Source organism: Myotis myotis, unplaced genomic scaffold (genome assembly GCF_014108235.1).
Source record: "Myotis myotis isolate mMyoMyo1 unplaced genomic scaffold, mMyoMyo1.p scaffold_m19_p_3, whole genome shotgun sequence".
NCBI lineage: Eukaryota > Metazoa > Chordata > Mammalia > Chiroptera > Vespertilionidae > Myotis > Myotis myotis.
Genome location: NW_023416335.1, coordinates 107,949,563 through 107,967,004, shown reverse-complemented (window position 1 = coordinate 107,967,004; position 17,442 = coordinate 107,949,563). Strand labels below are relative to the sequence as shown.

The following is a 17,442-nucleotide window of genomic DNA, read 5'->3' as shown; positions in this document are numbered from 1 at the left end:
ATCAAAACCACAACTAAAAGAAAAAAAAGTATCATCCATAACCATGGGAAAGCTGGCTGAGTGGAAGTTCTACAACTAGAAGGAAAGAAAAAAGTGCATTAAGACTGGTAGGAGGTGCGGAGGTGCAGAGGCGCGCGTAAACGGGCTGGCAACTGGGTGCGCGGTTGTTTTTTTCAATCAGGAGGGAGATACAAGCTCCCAATTGCTCTGAACTCCAGTTCCGGATGAGACTCTGAGGATCCAGACTCATACGGGAAGAAACTGGACTGTCTGGCATCGGCACAGGAACATGAGGGCAGCTTTCTCTCAGAGGTTCTCTCAACGATCATTGTTCCTGCATGGGGGCGTGGGACTCGGAGATGCAGGAACCTCCCCGGTGCAGGGCTGACTGGCAGCTATTGCTGTTTGCTCTGCCCTGATTTCCTGAGACCCTGCCCCATCCTGTGCACAGCAGCTTTTCCATATGAATGGCCTGTTCTTTCGCAGCCTAACCTAACAAACTGCAGTTGGGTCAGAGATCTCCAAAGTTTCCTAAAGAAGGCCCAAGGCTCAGCAGCAGCAGCCTGCCTTGCTTCACAGCTTGGCCTCAGTTGAGCAATCCCAAACCTCAAACAAAGGGGGAATCTGCAGATCTCTCTGTAGATCCTGCTGGATGGCCCCAGGCAGTGACTGATTTTGCACCTCCTTAGAGATCCAAGAGCCAGTGTACCCAGTGGTCAGTGTGATACCATACCAGATTACAACTCTTCACATCCATAAGTGACACACTCAAGGGGCAGATTCAGTGAGTACCAAGGCTCCACTGAAGCAAGTCCTGCCCCATAAGGGTGTCTCCTGCACAGCAGTTCTTCCATTGTAGACCCAGCTGGTCCTCACAGCCAATTGGCCTGAAGGTCAATTCCTCCCAGTGATATCAACAGCAATCAAGGCTTAACTACAACAAGACTGTGCACACAGCCCACAAAGGGGTGCACCAGAGTGTCCACTTCAGGTGATTGGGGGGGCTGAGCCACTGGGCCCTATAGGACACCTAGCACACAAGGCCACTCTATTAACACAGGGAAGCAGCCAAAATGCGGAGACAAAGAAACGTCACAAATGAAAGAAATGGAGGAAAGCAAACCACTGGTTATAGAGTTCAAAATCATGGTTACAAGGTTACTCAAGAATCTTCTAGAAACCTCCGAGAAATTTAGTAAGACCCTCAAGGATATGAAAAAGGACCAGTCAGTAATTAAGCATACACTGACTGAAATAAAGAATATTATACAGAGCTCCAACAGCAGACTAGAGGATCCCAAGAATCAAGTCAAAGATTTGAAATACAAGGAAGCAAAAAACACCCAACCAGAAGAGCAAAAAGAAAAAAGAATACAAAAACATGAAGATAGTGTAAGGAGTCTCTGGGACAACTTCAAGCATACCAACATCTGAATTATGGGGGTGCCAGAAGAAGAGAGAGAGCAAGATATTGAACACCTATTTGAAGAAATAATGACAGGGAAGGTCAAGGTGGGGGGGAAAAAAAGGAGACATATGTACTACTCTTTGTAATATTTTAATACAAAAAAAAAAAAGAAATGACAGAAAACTTCCCCTACCTGGTGAAAGAAATAGACTTATAAGTCCAGGAAGCACAGAGAACCCCAAACAAGAGGAACCCAAAGAGGCCCACACCAAGAGACATCATAATGAAAATGCCAAGGGCAAAAGACAAAGAGAGAACCTTAAAAGCAGCAAGAGAAAAACAGTTCATGACTCACAAGAAAGTACCCATATGACTGTCAGCTGATTTTTCGACAGAAACTATTGAGACCAGAAGGGAGTGGCAAGAAATATTCAAAGTGATGAATAGCAAGAACCTACAACCAAGATTACTCTACCCAGCAAAGGTATCATTTAGAGCTGAAGGTCAGATAAAAAGCTTCACAGATAAGAAAAAACTAAAGGAGCTCATCACCACCAAACCAGTATTATAAGAAATGCTGAGGGGTATTCTTTAAGAGGAAAAAGAAGAAAAAGGTAAAGATAAAATTTATGAACAACAAAGTGACAACAAATACTTAGCTATTAACAAGTGAATCTAAAAATCAAGTGAATAAAAAATCTGATCAAGAGAATAAACTGGTGAATATAATAGAATCAGGGGCATAGAAAGGGAGTGGACTGACAATTCTTGGGGGAGAAGGGGGTGTAGGGGGTGCGGGAAGAGACTGGACAAAAATCTTACACCTATGGACGAGGACAGTGGGGGGAGTAAGGGCATGGGGTGGGGTGGAACGAGGTGGAGGGGAGCTATGGGGGAAAAAAGAGGAACAACTGTAATAATCTGAGCCATAAAGATTTATTAAAAAAAAAAAACACACAAAAAAAGAAAAAAACTCCCACAGCATTAAACCCCACAGCATTGTCTCCCTAGCTGCTTTCCAGGTACCCTCTTCCCTCTTTCCCTTTATTTGTTTGACATTTCAGATTATCAATGACCATATCCTAGGCAAGTTACCCGTCATTTTGTTACTATGCTGAAAGCTTTCCCCTGAGATTGATCAACAAACCAACCAACCAACCATCCAACCAACCATTGTCTGCAGCCCTTTTTTCCCTCTTCCTCCTTTGGCAAGGGTTTAGAAGAATGGGCACAGCTTTTGGAACACTGGTTACATACAGGGAAATCTAGCATCCACATAAACTTGACAGGCAGGAATTGAAACATTTTGAATAAAACAAGAATCCATGAGTCCAAATAGATATAAGTGAATGAACAGTAGAGAAGAGTAAACTCCACAAAGCCTCAAAATACCACCCTCCAAAATACTTATTAGCTAGACGCCCATTGCACGAATTTGTGCACGAGCGTGGTCCCTTGGTCTGGCCGGTGATCGGGCCGATGGGGGTGCCGGCCTGCTGGGGTGAGGGACTGTGGGAGGTTGGATGGCCAGCCACCGCCACCCCCCCCTACACCCATCAGGAGGGAGGGACTGTGGAAGGTTGGCCCCAGCAGCAAGCTAACCAACGGCCAGTTCCGCGAGGAATCGGGCTCCCTCCTCCCTCCTGTCTGGGTCCGAGGTGTGGGTGAACCAGATTCGGGGCTGTCAGGGCCCCAGCAGCAAGGTCTGGGTGAGTGTGCATCAGCTACCAGCAGGTTGGCTGGTTGTTCTGGTCTTTCGGTTGCTTAAGCTTTTATATGTATAGATGAGTATAAAATATACATTAACTTTACAGTTAAGAAACCTGGCAGATACCTAATCTTACTTAACTATAAAAGTTAATATCATCAGTAGAAATCTGCATCATGTGCCTCCTAACATCATGCACTAAAAAGAACACAGCACGGTTTAGTGTTATTCCTAACAAAAAAAGCCTAATTCGTGAGGCAGCATCAACCAAATCTAAATTCAGAAACATTCTGCAAAGTAATAAACCACTACTCACATATCAGTGAAAATGCTTTAGAACTGTAAACATGCATATGAACACAGATGGATTGAAGCTTGGAGGAAAGGCACACTAATTATAAACTGAATATAGCCACTTTAAACACAGCTCCAGCTTGGCACTCCATTCTTTTATATTCGTGATATAGTAATATATGTAATTGTTTATGCATTAAATAACCATATGGTGGCAGGTTTAAAAAAATACAGGTACCCTAATTTCAAAGAAGTGATACTGAGAAATCTGTAACAATTATAATGGAAAATACCTGAGATTTCTATTGATGCAAAGTCGGTTACTATTAATACATTCGTAATTGAAGAAAATTTTAAATATAGGTCAATGAAAACAAAATGTAATCTTTTTCTAAGTTGCTAGACTCCCTGGAGTCCATGAAGGGTAAGTACTCCTAAAATAGTTCCCTTCTGTCCTCAGATAAACATTTTTGTCATATGGCTTAAGGAGCACTTTATGATCTGCCTGCCTGCCACCACTTAACCCGTCCTAAACCTCATATTTTACAGCTCATGTTCTATGGAGTGAAATCCTTACCTTTAGATTTCTGCAAAGCTAATGCCTGCAATATTCTTCCCACACTTTTTGCCTGGCAGACTCCCAATCATCTACAGGTGTCAGTTCACATTGCTCTAGGAAACCAAGACTGTGTTGAATGCACTTCCACTGGGCTCCCATTGTCTCACTTACTACCCTATCACAGCATACTGTGTGAAAATTGCCCTCCCCAGAAAGTGGAAGCCTCAAATTCCCATTCTTTGCATGCTGCCTAGCACAGAGTAGGTACTTCAGTAATTGTGGAAGAAAGAAAAAAGAAAATTCTAATTTATTTGCTGTTTCATGACTTTGAATTCTACTATTAAGTCCTGATAGATCCTCATAAATGCAAGCTGTTGGTCACAATGGGATCAAGAAAAGTGTAGAATCTGATGAATATAAAACTACAATTTTTATTGGGAAAGTCACTTAGTGTGATGATTGAAAATGAAGGACATTACCACTATTATTATAAATCCATATCAGGAAGATTTTATCACCTTGCAATACTAAGTAAAATAACTATACTAATATATAAAATAAAATTATACCAAGAGATGGTACACATCTATGTTAGTAATTCTCAACTATGCACATGCTGGTGGTAGCTGTGAAGGGGGAACTGCAAGCCCCTCCTTGGAAAGTGTTATCAGAATTGATGAGATGGAGGGTTTTCAAACTACAGGCTTCTCAATCCCTGTTTTATTCAACCACTGCTGTTGAGAGGAATGTGAAGTCACCTTCAAGTTGACCGTGGTGGTAAAGAATGTGTCGATAGACTGTAAAAAAACTGATAATCAAATGTTTTCTGTATTCCTTTAACTAGGCTAAAGGAAGGGAGGGAGCTAGGAAGAATTCAAACTACTATACTGGTGTAGTTTTTAGTGTCATGTCAGGAATTGAAAACACAGACAGGTTAGAAATGGGACAGAAAAAAATCAATGAGACAGATGAACTGAAATCTCTCTACAAATTGCTTGTTCTGGGGCCAGGGATGAATCCACTTTGGCTGGAAGGTGTGTCTGGTAGTGACAGGTCAGAGTGTGACTAGAGGGCTCTGAATGACAAAATTTAAAAATGTGGACTTTATCCTGGGTAGATCAAGGCACTAGAGTTTCCGTTGGGAAGGTTAACTAAAGCATCTTTTTTTTTTTTTTTTTAAAAATATATTTTATTGATTTTTTACAGGGAGGAAGGGAGAGAGATAGAGAGTTAGAAACATCGATGAGAGAGAAACATCGATCAGCTGCCTCCTGCACATCCCCCACTGGGGATGTGCCCGCAACCAAGGTACATGCCCTTGACCGGAAAAGAATCCGGGACCCCTGAGTCCGCAGGCCGACGCTCTATCCACTGAGCCAAACCGGCTTCGGCCAAAGCATCTTAAGATGAATTAAGGGGTTGAGAATACACAAGTAGAGAAACCAATGATGAATAAACTGCTTGACACAGATTAACAAAAATGCCATAAAACACTAAAAGATAGATCCTGCTACCTGTGATCAGAAGTGGTATAAGGATGCAGGACAGTTAGTTCTTGCATGTTTTCTCTACGTGACATCTTCATTTATTAAAAGATGTTATTTGTCAATAATTTTAACTCACATGGCCTGCTTTCCTCTTTTTTGTTGTATCAAACTGTTCTTGGTGTTTTTCATGAGAAAAGCTAATGTAACTCTAACAAACGAACAGAAAAAGAATACTTTTAATATTCAAAAAAAAGTCCGCACAGGGGTGGTGAGGGCCTGGGGCGAGGGTGGGGGAGTGGGCTGAAGGTGTCGATGGGGGGAAAAAGGGGGATATATGTAATACTTTCAACAATAAAGACTAAAAAAAAAGGAATATAATAGGCATACAACAAACTGCACATTTTAAAGTGAAAAAAATCCACACAAAAATATATTAAGATGCCCGTAAAATATTTAAGTAGTTTTTCAAATGTTTACGTAGACATTTTATATTACGCTAGGGAATTTGACCTTTAACACATGGAGGTTTTTAGAAGAAATGTCTTTTACTTAGTGCTCACACACTACTGAAGCATTAAGGTTTACGATCATGTAATACAGTTGATCATAAAATCTGGAAATTATCAGCCGGTTAATTTTTACGGTTGACATTTTTACGATTAAATGAAAATCATCTATTAGATAACTTCACCAAAGAAGCAGTCGTACAAGCTTAGGTACGCCCGGATGAGGGTAACTGGACAAAACGACCTGCGGATCTGCGAACCACTTCGCTGACCAGGGAGGGAGGAAGGAGGGGGCGCCTCGCAGAGACAAATTCAGTGCTGCATTAAGACACGCCCTCTGTCATCAACACCAATTTTGTGTTATTGAGGTTTGTCCGTGGAGTTGGGCACGGCGGGGCTCTCACTCAATCCTGTCGGGTCTTCCGCCGCGCTGCCCGAACCTTACCCCACCCCGACCCCCACGGTCCCAGGCCGGGCGTCGGAGGAGCTCGGTGGCGGCCGGCGCAAAGGGCCCTTCCCTACCTGCGCTAGGACAGAGTGGCGGCCCTGTGGCGCGGCCACATTCACGAGGCCGTGGTACCACGCCACTCCCACTCCTGCCAGCGCGACGCCGGCCAGTGACGCCGCCACGGGTCCGGCAGCCACTCCGCGCCGCAGCCTTTCGCCCCAGGCCACCAGTCGAGCGCTCCGCACTGCCGCTGCCGCCATCTTTCCGGAAGCATCCGCGCCCCCTCACACGAGAACTCTTGCACCCCTTGGCCTCGCGAGATCCGCGGCCTCCGCCCCGCCTCTTGCGCCTGCGCCATGGGTGCACTGCGTAAGATTTGGGGCGGTGGAAAGGCATACCTTCTGCTGCCGGCCGGCCGGGTGGAACTAGAGAAACACCGAACACCCTGAAAGGCCCCCAATCCGAGGCTAGACGGAGTCATGTGGTGGAAGAAGTGCCCCCTGTCCGTGAGCAAGCATGTCACCTGTTGGCCATTGCGGGGTCGTTGGCTCCGCCCTGCACAGGAAGCGGCACAATTATCTAATGATAATTGAGAGCCGCCCTGCAGATTGCCTCCTACAGAACGCGTCCAGTGAACCTACGTCTGAAGGGGCTGGGACGCGGAGCCCAATACGCTGCAGATTCCTGAGAACTACATTTGCTCTTCATGCCACAAGCCTACCTTGTATCAACAGCTGTCCTGTTATTCAGAAGTCTGCAGATACTTTCGCACATGCTGTTTCAAATACCGTGAATTAGCTGACCCGCCTCTAGTAAGCAACCTTGGTATAAAGAATTGTTTCTACTTGGCTTATTTAAGCAGCTAAGTAATCTTGCTTAAATTTAATTTTTAAATTGTGGTAAAATATACATAACATAGATTTACCATCTTAACCAATTTTATGTCTACAGTTCAGTGGCATTAAGTACATTCACACGGGTGTCCAACCATTACACCATCCATATCCAGAACCTTTTACATCTTGCAAATCTGGCAAAGTTAAAAAAATTAAGTGTCCCTCCTGTCTGTTTTGTTCATCCCTCCTACGGTCATATTCTTTAAAAAATATTTTTATTTTTTAATTAAAGTTTATAATATTCAATATTAGTTTGTATTAGTTGCATGTGTACAGCACAGACAGTCTATGTTACAAAGTGGTCCCCCTGATATTTCAAGTACTCACCTGGCACTGTAAATAGTTATTACAATATTATTGACTATATTCCCTATGCTGTATTTTACATCCCCTGACTATTCTGTAACTGCCAATTTGTATTTCTTAATCCTTTCACCATTTTTCACCCAGCCCCCCAACCCCCCTCCCCTTTGGTGACCATCAATTTGTTCTCTGTATGTACCTATCCTCATATCCTTAACTGCTCTTTTTTTTTTCTAAATCATATCCTATCCCAGATATATCACTTAGATGAAGTATCCTATAGAATAAAAGCCTAATATGCTAAGCGTCCGGTCATCCGTTCAACCAATCAAAGCATAATATGCTAATGATATGCTAAGGCAGCTCAACCGCTCACTATGATGTGCACTGACCACCAGGGGGCAGACACTCTGACCGGTAGGTTAGCTTGCTGCTGGGGTCTGGCAGATCAGGACTGAGCGAGATGGGCCAGACGCGCCCTGGAGCCCTACCACGGTCCTTCCCCTACTGGCCAACCTCCCATGCCCCTCCCTGGCCCTGATCGTGCAACGGTGGGATCCCTCGGCCTGGCCTGCACCCTCTCGCAATCCGGGACCCCTCGGGGGATGTCACCCGGTTTTGGCTAGATCCTGTAGGCCAGGCCGAGGGACCCCACTGATGCATGAATTTGTGTACTGGGCTTCTAGCATTCTTATGAAGGCCCAGACAGAGCCACTCTCTTTATTTCAGGCAATCACTATTTACTGAATGTTGACTTTATATTAAAAAAAAAAAATCTTTATTGTTAGAGTATTATAGATGTATGGCACCCCCCCCCCCTTTTTTTTTACTCTGTTGCCCTCCTCCACCTGAATCCTGCTCCTTCCCAGGCCTTCACCACCCTATTGTCTGTACCCATGGGTAATGCCTAAATGCATATAAGTTATTTCGTTAGTCTTTTCCCACCGCCTCCTTTCCCGATGATATTTGTCAGTCTCTTCCATATTTCCATGCTTCTGGTTCTATTTTATTCATCAGTTTATTTTGTTCTTTAGATTCCTTGTTTGTTTATTTATTTATTCATTTTTAAAATATGTGTTGTTGTTTTTTCCAGGTGGAGGAAGAGAGAGGGAAATAGAGAAACATCAATGACAAGAGAGAATCATGGATCGGTTGACACCTGTGCACCTCTGATCGAGCCTGCAACCCAGACATGTGCCCCGACTGGAAATCGAACCATGACCTCCTGGTTTGTATTTTGATGCTCAACCAGTAAGCCACCCCAGCCGGGCATTCATATTTTTGATCTTTTTTTTTTTTTTTTCTTAAAGAAAACCCTTCAACATTTCATGTAATATTGGTTTGGTGGTGATGAATTTGATGGTCTCATTTATTTTCTTGTCTGTGAAGTTCTTTATCTGACCTTCAATTCTAAATGATAGCTTTGCTGGGTAGAGTAATCTTGGTTATAGGTCTTTGCTTTCCATCACTTTGAATATTTCTTGCCACTCCCTTCTGGCCTACAAAGTTTTTGTTGAGAAATCACCTGATGGTCCTATGGGTACTTCCTTGTAGGTAACTAACTGCTTTTCTCTTGCATCTTTTAAGATTCTCTCTTTGTTTTTAACCCTTGTCATTTTAATTATCATGTGTCTTGGTGTGGGCCTCTTTTATTTCCTCTTGTTTGGGACTCTCTGTCCTTCTTGGAATTGTATATTTCTTTCTTTCACCAGGTAGGGGAAGTTTTCTGTCATTATTTCTTCAAATAAGTTTTCAGTTTCTTACTCCCTCTCATCTCCTTCTGGCACCCCCATGATGTGAATGTTGGTATGCTTGTCCCAGAGGCTCCTTATACTACCTTCATATTTTTGGATTTGTTTTTCTTTTTGCTCTTCTGATTGGGCGTTTTTTGCTTCCTCATATTCCAAATCACTGATTTGATTCTCAGAGTCTTCTACAGTTCATTCCCTGTAAATGACTGTTCAGTTCAGTTAGTGTATCCTTCATTTCTGACTGGTCCTTTTTCATGTCTTTGATGGTCTGACTTATTTCCTTGAAATTTTCATTAAGTTCCTTGAGCACCCATATACCAATTGTTTTGAACTCTGTATCAAGTAGTTTGCTTGCTTCCATCTCATTTAGTTCCTTTTCTGGCAATTTCTTCTGTTCTCTCATTTGAGACATGTTTCTTTGTCTCCGCATTTTTTTGGCTGCTTCCCTATTTTTGTTTCTATGTATTAGATAGAGCTGCTATGTCTTTTGGAATTGGTAGAGTGACCTTATGTAGTAGGTGTCCTGTAGGGCCCAGTATCTCAGCCTTCCCAGTCACCTGCGCTCTGTGTGCACTATCCTGTTGTAGTTGAGCATTGATTGCTGTTAGCATCACTGGGAAGAATTGACTTCCAGGCCAATTGGCTGTGAGGACCAGCTGTGACTACAGTGGAAGAGCTGCTGTTCAGGAGACACCCCTACGGAGCAGGATTTGCTTCAGTAGGGCTTTGGTGCTCACTGAGTCTGATCCTTGAGTGTGTCACTAATGGATGTTGTAGAGTTGTATTCTGGCATGGTCTGAAGCTGTCTACTGGTGCATGGGCTTTGGGGACTCCCAGGAGGTGCAAAATCAGCCACTGCTTGTGCCCTGCTTGCTTGTGTTGGGCTTAGAGGTGCCCAGGAGAGGCCAAGCTGTGAACCTTGGCAAGCTGATAGAAGTGCTGGGCCTGGGGCCACTTATCCAGAAGTATGGGCACCCTGAGTTCAGCTGCTGCTTCTTTGAGAGATTATAGGAAAGTCTGAAGTCAGGACTTCAGACCATTCACAGTTTGGGTAGGGCTGCTAATTGAATGAGGTAGGATCTCAGGGAATCTCCAGGGCAGGGCAAACAGTACAATGGAGACTCAGCTATCGCATCTGCCAGTCAGCTCTGTGTGGGACAAAGCTGCCCCCTAGTTCTTTCCCTGAGGCCATACAGTTTAGTTCTTCCCCATATGTCCCTGGATCCTTTCAAGCTGCATCTGTCCCAGCACTGGACCTCAGAGGGAGTGAGTCTGAGTAAGCCTGTGATGACCCTTTAAGAGGAATTGTGTGTGTCTCCAGCAGCCTCCCGATCACTCAGCCACAATTCCTGCTGTGTTTTACAGCCAGAAGTTACAAGGATTTCTCTTCCTGGCACTGAAACCCTGGGCTGGGGGCACCTTGATCCTTCATGGAGGTCTCCACAGCTAAGATATTTCTACTGATTAAAAACACCCACGTATAGGTGTTGGGCCAGCCCATTCCATGCTCCCGCTCCTTCTAACAGTGTCAATGTGGCTACTTCTTTAATGGTCTAGTTGTAGGGCAGTGATGGCGAACCTATGACACGCGTGTCAGAGGTGACACGCGAACTCATTTTTTTGGTTGATTTTTCTTTGTTAAATGGCATTTAAATGTATAAAATAAATATCAAGAATATAAGTCTTTGTTTTACTATGGCTGCAAATATCAAAAAATTTCTATATGTGACACGGCACCAGAGTTAAGTTAGGGTTTTTCAAAATGCTGATACGCCGAGCTCAAAAGGTTCGCCATCACTGTTGTAGGGCTTCCATTCAGCCAGATTTCAGATGGTTGTGAATGATGGTTGTTCTGTATTTTAGTTGTAATCTTGATGTGGTTGTGGGAGGATTTACCTATGCTGCCAACTTGGTTCTCTCCCTGAATGTTGAATTTATTTTATTTATTTATCTATTTATTTTTAATTTATCTTTGTTATTGGAAGTATTACAAATGTCCCCTTTGTGTGTTTGTTTGTTTTCCCATTACCCCCCTCCTCCCCATACCCACCCCTCCCAGGCCTTCACCACTCTATTGTCTGTGCCCATGGCTTATGCATATGTGCATATGAGTTCCCTGGTTAATCACTCCCCTCCTACCCCACACATTTTCACCCTGTCCTTCCCTATGAAATTCCTCAGTCTGGTTCATGCTTCTGTGTCTATTTCTATTTTATTCATCAATTGATTTTGTTCATTAGATTCCACATATGAGTGAGATCATGTGATACTTATCTTTCTCTGATTGACTTATTTTGCTTAGGATAATACCCTCCAGGTCCATCGATGTTGTTGTAAATGGTGAAAGTTCTTTCTTTTTTTATAGCTGCATAGTATTCCATTGTGTAAATGTACCACAGCATTTTTACCCACTTATCTGCTGATGGGCACTTAGGCTGTTTCCAAATCTTAGCTGTTGTACATTGCGCTGCTATGAACATATGGGTGCATACATTCTTTCTGATTGGTGTTTCTGGTTTCTTAGGATATACACTGAGTGGCCAGATTATTATGACCACATGACGTTTGTAGGCAAATTAGCTATAATTTCACGCTGAAGTTGCTAGAGGCCTAGACCATTATAAATAGGGAAGCAGGTTGTTTACCACGACAGTAGAAGTGATTTTTTTCTGATGATATGGGTAAACAATGCGATTTAACAGCCTTTGAATGTGGGATATATTTGAACGTGAGTGGCCAGATTATTATGACCACCACATCAGTAATTCGTTGGGCCACCTTTTGCCTTCAATACTGCGGCGATTCTTCTTGGCATTGACTCCACGAGATGTTGAAAAGTGATGCGAGGAATCTGACACCAGGCCTGATGAATAACACTGTCTAGTTCTGTGAGATTTGATGGTTGTGGAACCAGCTGCCTGATGGCTCTTTTAACTTCGTCCCACAAATGCTCAATTGGATTGAGATCTGGTGATTGTGGGGGGCACCCAAGCAAGGTAAAGTCTCCCTCATGTTCTTGAAAGCACTCCTGCACAATATGAGCACTGTGGCATGGCGCATTGTCATGTTGGAAGAAGCCATCTCCATTGGGATATGCCATCAACATGATAGGATGAACTTGATCAGCAATGATACTTAGGTATGTTGTGCTATTCAGACGTTGTTCCACACGAATTAAAGGGCCCAAATCATGCCAGGAAAACATGCCCCAAACCATAACACTGCCCCCACCAGCTTGAAGGGTTGTACTCATGCATGTGGGGTGCATGCTGTCATGCTGTTTCCGCCAAATTCTCACTCTGTCATCTGCATGATGCAACTGGAAACGTGATTCATTGGACCACATGACTTTTTTCCAATGTTCGACTGTCCAATCCTTGTGTTCCTGTGTGAATTGGAGACGTTTTATCTTGGTAACTGCAGACAGCAAAGGTGTTCGAACAGGCCTTCGGCTTCCATATCCCATACAATGCAGTGTACGGCTAATTTGCCGACAAACGTCAGATGGTCATAATAATCTGGCCACTCACGTTCAAATATATCCCACGTTCAAAGGCTGTTAAATCGCATTGTTTACCCATATCTTCAGAAAAAAATCACTTGGTAAACAACCTGCTTCCCTATTTATAATGGTCTGGCCCTCCAGCAACTTCAGCGTGAAATTATAGCTAATTTGCCTACAAACGTCAGGTGGTCATAATAATCTGGCCACTCAATGTATTTCTAGAAGTGGGATTACTGGGTCTAATGGCAGTTCCAGTTTTAATTTTTTGAGGAAACTCTATACCAGGCATCCTCAAACTACGGCCCGCGGGCCACATGCGGCCCGCCGAAAACATTTATCCGGCCCGCCGGGTGTTTTTCCCGCCGCTGCCTGTCCTGCTTAGCAGCTGACTTGTCCCGGGCCCGCAGTGTGCATGTGTGGAATGTCTGAGGGACAGTGAACTGGCCCCCTGTTTAAAAAGTTTGAGGACCTCTGCTCTATACTGTTTTCCACAGTGGCTGCACCAGTTTGCATTCTCCCCAACAGTGTACTAGGGTTCCCGTTTCTCCACAGCCTCACCAGAACTTGTCACTTGTTGATTTGTTGATGGTAGCAGTTCTGACAAGTATGAAGTGATACCTCATTTTTGTTTTAATTTGTATCTCTCTTATGACCAGTGACTTTGAACATTTTTTCATATGTCTCTTAGCCATCTGTATGTCTGCTTTGGAGAAGTGTCTGTTTAGGTCCTTTGCCCATTTTTAAATTGGATTATTTGCCTTTCTTCGTTAAGTTGTATGAGTTTCCTATATATTAAAAAAAATTAACCCTTTATTGGATGTATCATTGGCAAATCTGTTCTCCCAGGCAGTGGGCTCTCTTTTCATTTTGTTGATGGTTTCCTTTTTGCTGTGCAGGAGCTTTTTATTTTGATGTAGTCCCATTTATTTATTTTCTCCTTAGTTTACTTTGGCCTAGGACAACTCATTAATCAACAGAGCCAAATATCAGCAGTACAATGATTAAAATTTCTTTTGAGAGCCAAATTTTTTAAACTTAAACTATATAGGTAGGTACACTGTTATTAACTTAATTATGTTACTCCTAAGGCTTAGGAAGAGCTACATTCAAGGGGCCAAAGAGCCGTACGTGGCTTGCGAGCCACAGTTTGCCAACCACAGGCCTAGGAGATGTATCAGCACACATATTGATATGAGAAATGGCTGAGATTTTGCTGCCTATGATTTCTTCTAAGAATTTTATGGTTTCACATCTTACATTTAAGTCCTTTATCCATTTGGAGTTTATTCTTGTGCATGGTGTAAGTTGGTGGTCTAGTTTCATTTTTTGCACGTACCTCTCCAATTTTCCCAACACCTTTTATTGAAGAGACTTTTTTTTTCATCTTTATTGTTCACATTATTACAGATGTTCCTCTTTTCCCCCCCATAGTTCCCCTCCACCCGGTTCCCACCCCACCCCAGGCCCTCGCCTCCCCACTGTCCTCGTCCATAGGTATAAGATCTTTATCCAATCTCTTCCCGCACCCCCCAACCCTGTACCCCCTGAGAATTGTCAGTCCTCTCCCTATCCATACCCCTGATTCTATAGCATTCACCAGTTTATTCTGTTCATCAGATTTTTTATTCATTTGATTTTTAGATTCATTTGTTGATAGACATGTATTTGTTGTCACTTTTTGTTCATAATTTTTTATCTTTACCTTTTTCTTCTTCTTCCTCTTCTTAAAGAATACCCTTCAGCATTACATATAATACTGTTTTGGTGATGATTAACTCCTTTAGCTTTTTGTCGGTCTGTGAAGCTCTTTATCTGACCTTCAATTCTAAATGATAGCTTTGCTGGGTAGAGTAATCTTGGTTGTAAGTTCTTGCTATTCATCACTTTGAATATTTCTTGCCACTCCCTGTTGGCCTGCATAGTTTCTGTTGAGAAATCAGCTGACAGTCGTATGGGTACTCCCTTATAAGTAACTGTTTTTCTCTTGCTGCTTTTAAGATTCTCTCTTTGTCTTTTGCCCTTGGCATTTTAATTAAGATGTGTCTTGGTGTGGTCCTCTTTGGATTCCTCTTGTTTGGGGTCCTCTGTGCTTCCTGGACTTGTTAGTCTATTTCTTTCAGCAGGTAGGGGAATATTTCTGTCATTATTTCTTCAAATAGGTTTTCAATATCTTGCTCTCTCTCTTCTTCTGGCACCCTCATAATTTGGATGTTGGTATGTTGCTAATTGTTCCAGAGGCTCCTTACACTATTTTTATATTTTTGGATTCTTTTTTCTTTTTGCTCTTCTGGTTGGGTGTTTTTTGTTTCCTTGTATTTCAAATCTTTGACTTGATTCTTGGGATCCTCTAGTCTGCTGTTGGAGCTCTGTATATTATTCTTTATTTCAGTCAGTGTATGCTTAATTTCTGACTGGTCCTTTTACATTTTTTTTTGGCATTCCCACTAAGATCCTTGAAGGACTCACTAAGTTCCTTGGAGGTCTCTAGAAGATTCTTGAGTAACCTTATAACTGTGGTTTTGAACTCCATGTCCAGTATTTTGCTTTCTTCCATTTCTTTCATTTGTGACATGTTTCTTTGTCTCCACATTTTGGCTGCTTCCCTGTGTTGTTTCTATGTATTGGGTAGCTGTTAAGTCTCCTTGAGTTGATAGAGTGGCCTTGTGTGGTAGGTGTCCACTAGGGCCCAGTGGCTCAGTCCCCCCAATCACCTGAGGTGGACACTCTTGGTGCACCCCTTTGTGGGCTGTGTGCACAATCTTGTAGTTAAGCCTTGATTGCTATTGGTATCACTGGGAGGAATTGACCTCCAGGCCAGTGGCTGTGAAGACCAGCTTTGTCTATAATGGAAGAGCTGCTGTGCAGGAGACACCCTTATGGGGCAAGACTTGTTTCAGTGGGGCTTTGGTGCTCACTGAGTCTGCCTCTTGAGTGTGTCATTTATGGATGTGAAGAGTTGTAATCTGGTATGATCTCACACTGACCACTGGGTACACTGGCTCTTGGATCTCCAAGGAGGTGCAAAGTCAGACACTGCCTGGGGCCACCCAGCAGGATCTCCAGAGAGATCTGCAGATTCCTCCTCTTTGTATCGGGTTTGGAAGTGCCTAGATGAGGCCCCACTGTGAAGCAAGGCAGGCTTCTGCTGCCGGCCCTTGGTCTTCTTTTGTTAGCTTTGGGGCTCCCTGACCCAGCTGTTGCCTATTTGACAGGTTTTCGGCTGTGAAAGGACAGGCCATTCATATGCAAAAGCAGCTGTGCACAGCTTGGGTGGGGTTGTAAATTGGTTTGGGTAGGGTCTCAGGGAATCTCCAGGGTGGATCAACCAGCAATGGCTGCCAGTCAATCCTGCACCGGAGAGGTCCCAGTGTAAGAACAATGACAGCTGTGAGCACCTCCGTCTGAAAGAAAGCCACCCTCATGTCCCCCCCCCCCGGCGCCCCGATGCCAGACAGTCCAGTTTCTCCCCGTATGTGTCTGGGTCTTCCCAGAGTCTCACCTGGAAATGGAGTTTAGAGCAATCGGGAGCTTGTATCTCCCTCCTGATTAAAAAAGCAGTGCACCCGGGTGCTAGCCTGTTCCGGGCCTCTGTACCTCCTACCAGTCTCAATGCCCTTTCTTCTTTACCTCTCTGGTTGTAGAAATTCCCTGCAGCCAGATTTCCCACGGTTCTGGATGATAGTTGTTCTGTCTTTTAGTTGTAATTTTGATGTGGTTGTGAGAGGCACCAAGGACAGGGTTTACCTATGCCACCATCTTGCTTCTCCTCTGAAGGGACTTTTTTATTTTTAATTTTATTTTTTTTATTTTATTGATTTTTTAAAGAGAGGTAGGGAGAGGGATAGAGAGTTAGAAACATCGATGAGAGATAAACATCGATCAGCTGCCTCCTGCACACCCCCTACTGGGGATGTGCCCGCAACCAAGGTATATGCCCTTGACTGGAATCGAACCTGGGACCCTTGAGTCCTGGGACCCTTGAGTCCGCAGGCCAATGCTCTATCCACCGAGCCAAACTGGTTAGGGCTGAAGGGACTGTTTTGACTACATTGTTTATTCTTGCCTCCTTTGTCAAATAGTAATTGAGCATAACGGCTTGGGTGAATTTCTGGGTTCTCTGTTCTGTTTCATTGATCTAAATGCCTGTTTTTGTGCCAGTACTAGGCTGTTTTGATTACAGTGGCTTTGTAATATAACTTGATATCTGGTATTGTGATCCCTCTAACTTTATTCTTCTTTTTCAGGATTGCTGCAGCTATTTGTGTTTGTTTTGGTTCCATATAAAGTTTTGGAGTATTCTAGATCTGTGAAATATGCTGTTGGTAGTTTAATAAGGATTGCATTGAATTTTTAGATTGCCTTTATTAGTAAGAACATTTTAATGATGTTGATTCTACTAATCCATGAACTCGGTGTATTTTTCCACTTGTTTATATCTTCCTCTATCTTTTTTTTCTTTCCCAAAGTCCTGTAGTTTTCTGAGTACAGGTCTTTTACTTCCTTGGTTAAGTTTATTCCTAAGTATCTTAATTTTTTTTGTTGTTGTTGCAATGGTAAAATGGATTTTTTTTTTTTAG

At 43.2% G+C, this 17,442-nt stretch overlaps 1 protein-coding gene across 3 annotated transcripts in view; it reads right to left on the bottom strand.

The window, feature by feature from the left end:
• Nucleotides 1-6,698, bottom strand: part of MICU2 (mitochondrial calcium uptake 2) — a 124,659-nt gene extending 117,961 nt beyond the window's left edge. Inside the window, exon 1 of one of the 3 annotated variants that reach the window (XM_036298631.1) lies at nucleotides 6,485-6,698. In XM_036298631.1, coding sequence (XP_036154524.1) covers nucleotides 6,485-6,670 — 186 coding nt within the window. In that variant the 5' untranslated portion in view covers nucleotides 6,671-6,698. The remainder of the gene's footprint in view (nucleotides 1-6,484) is intronic. The other 2 variants (XM_036298630.1, XM_036298629.1) reach the window with 2 other exon arrangements.
• Between the last annotated feature and the right edge of the window lie 10,744 nt (nucleotides 6,699-17,442).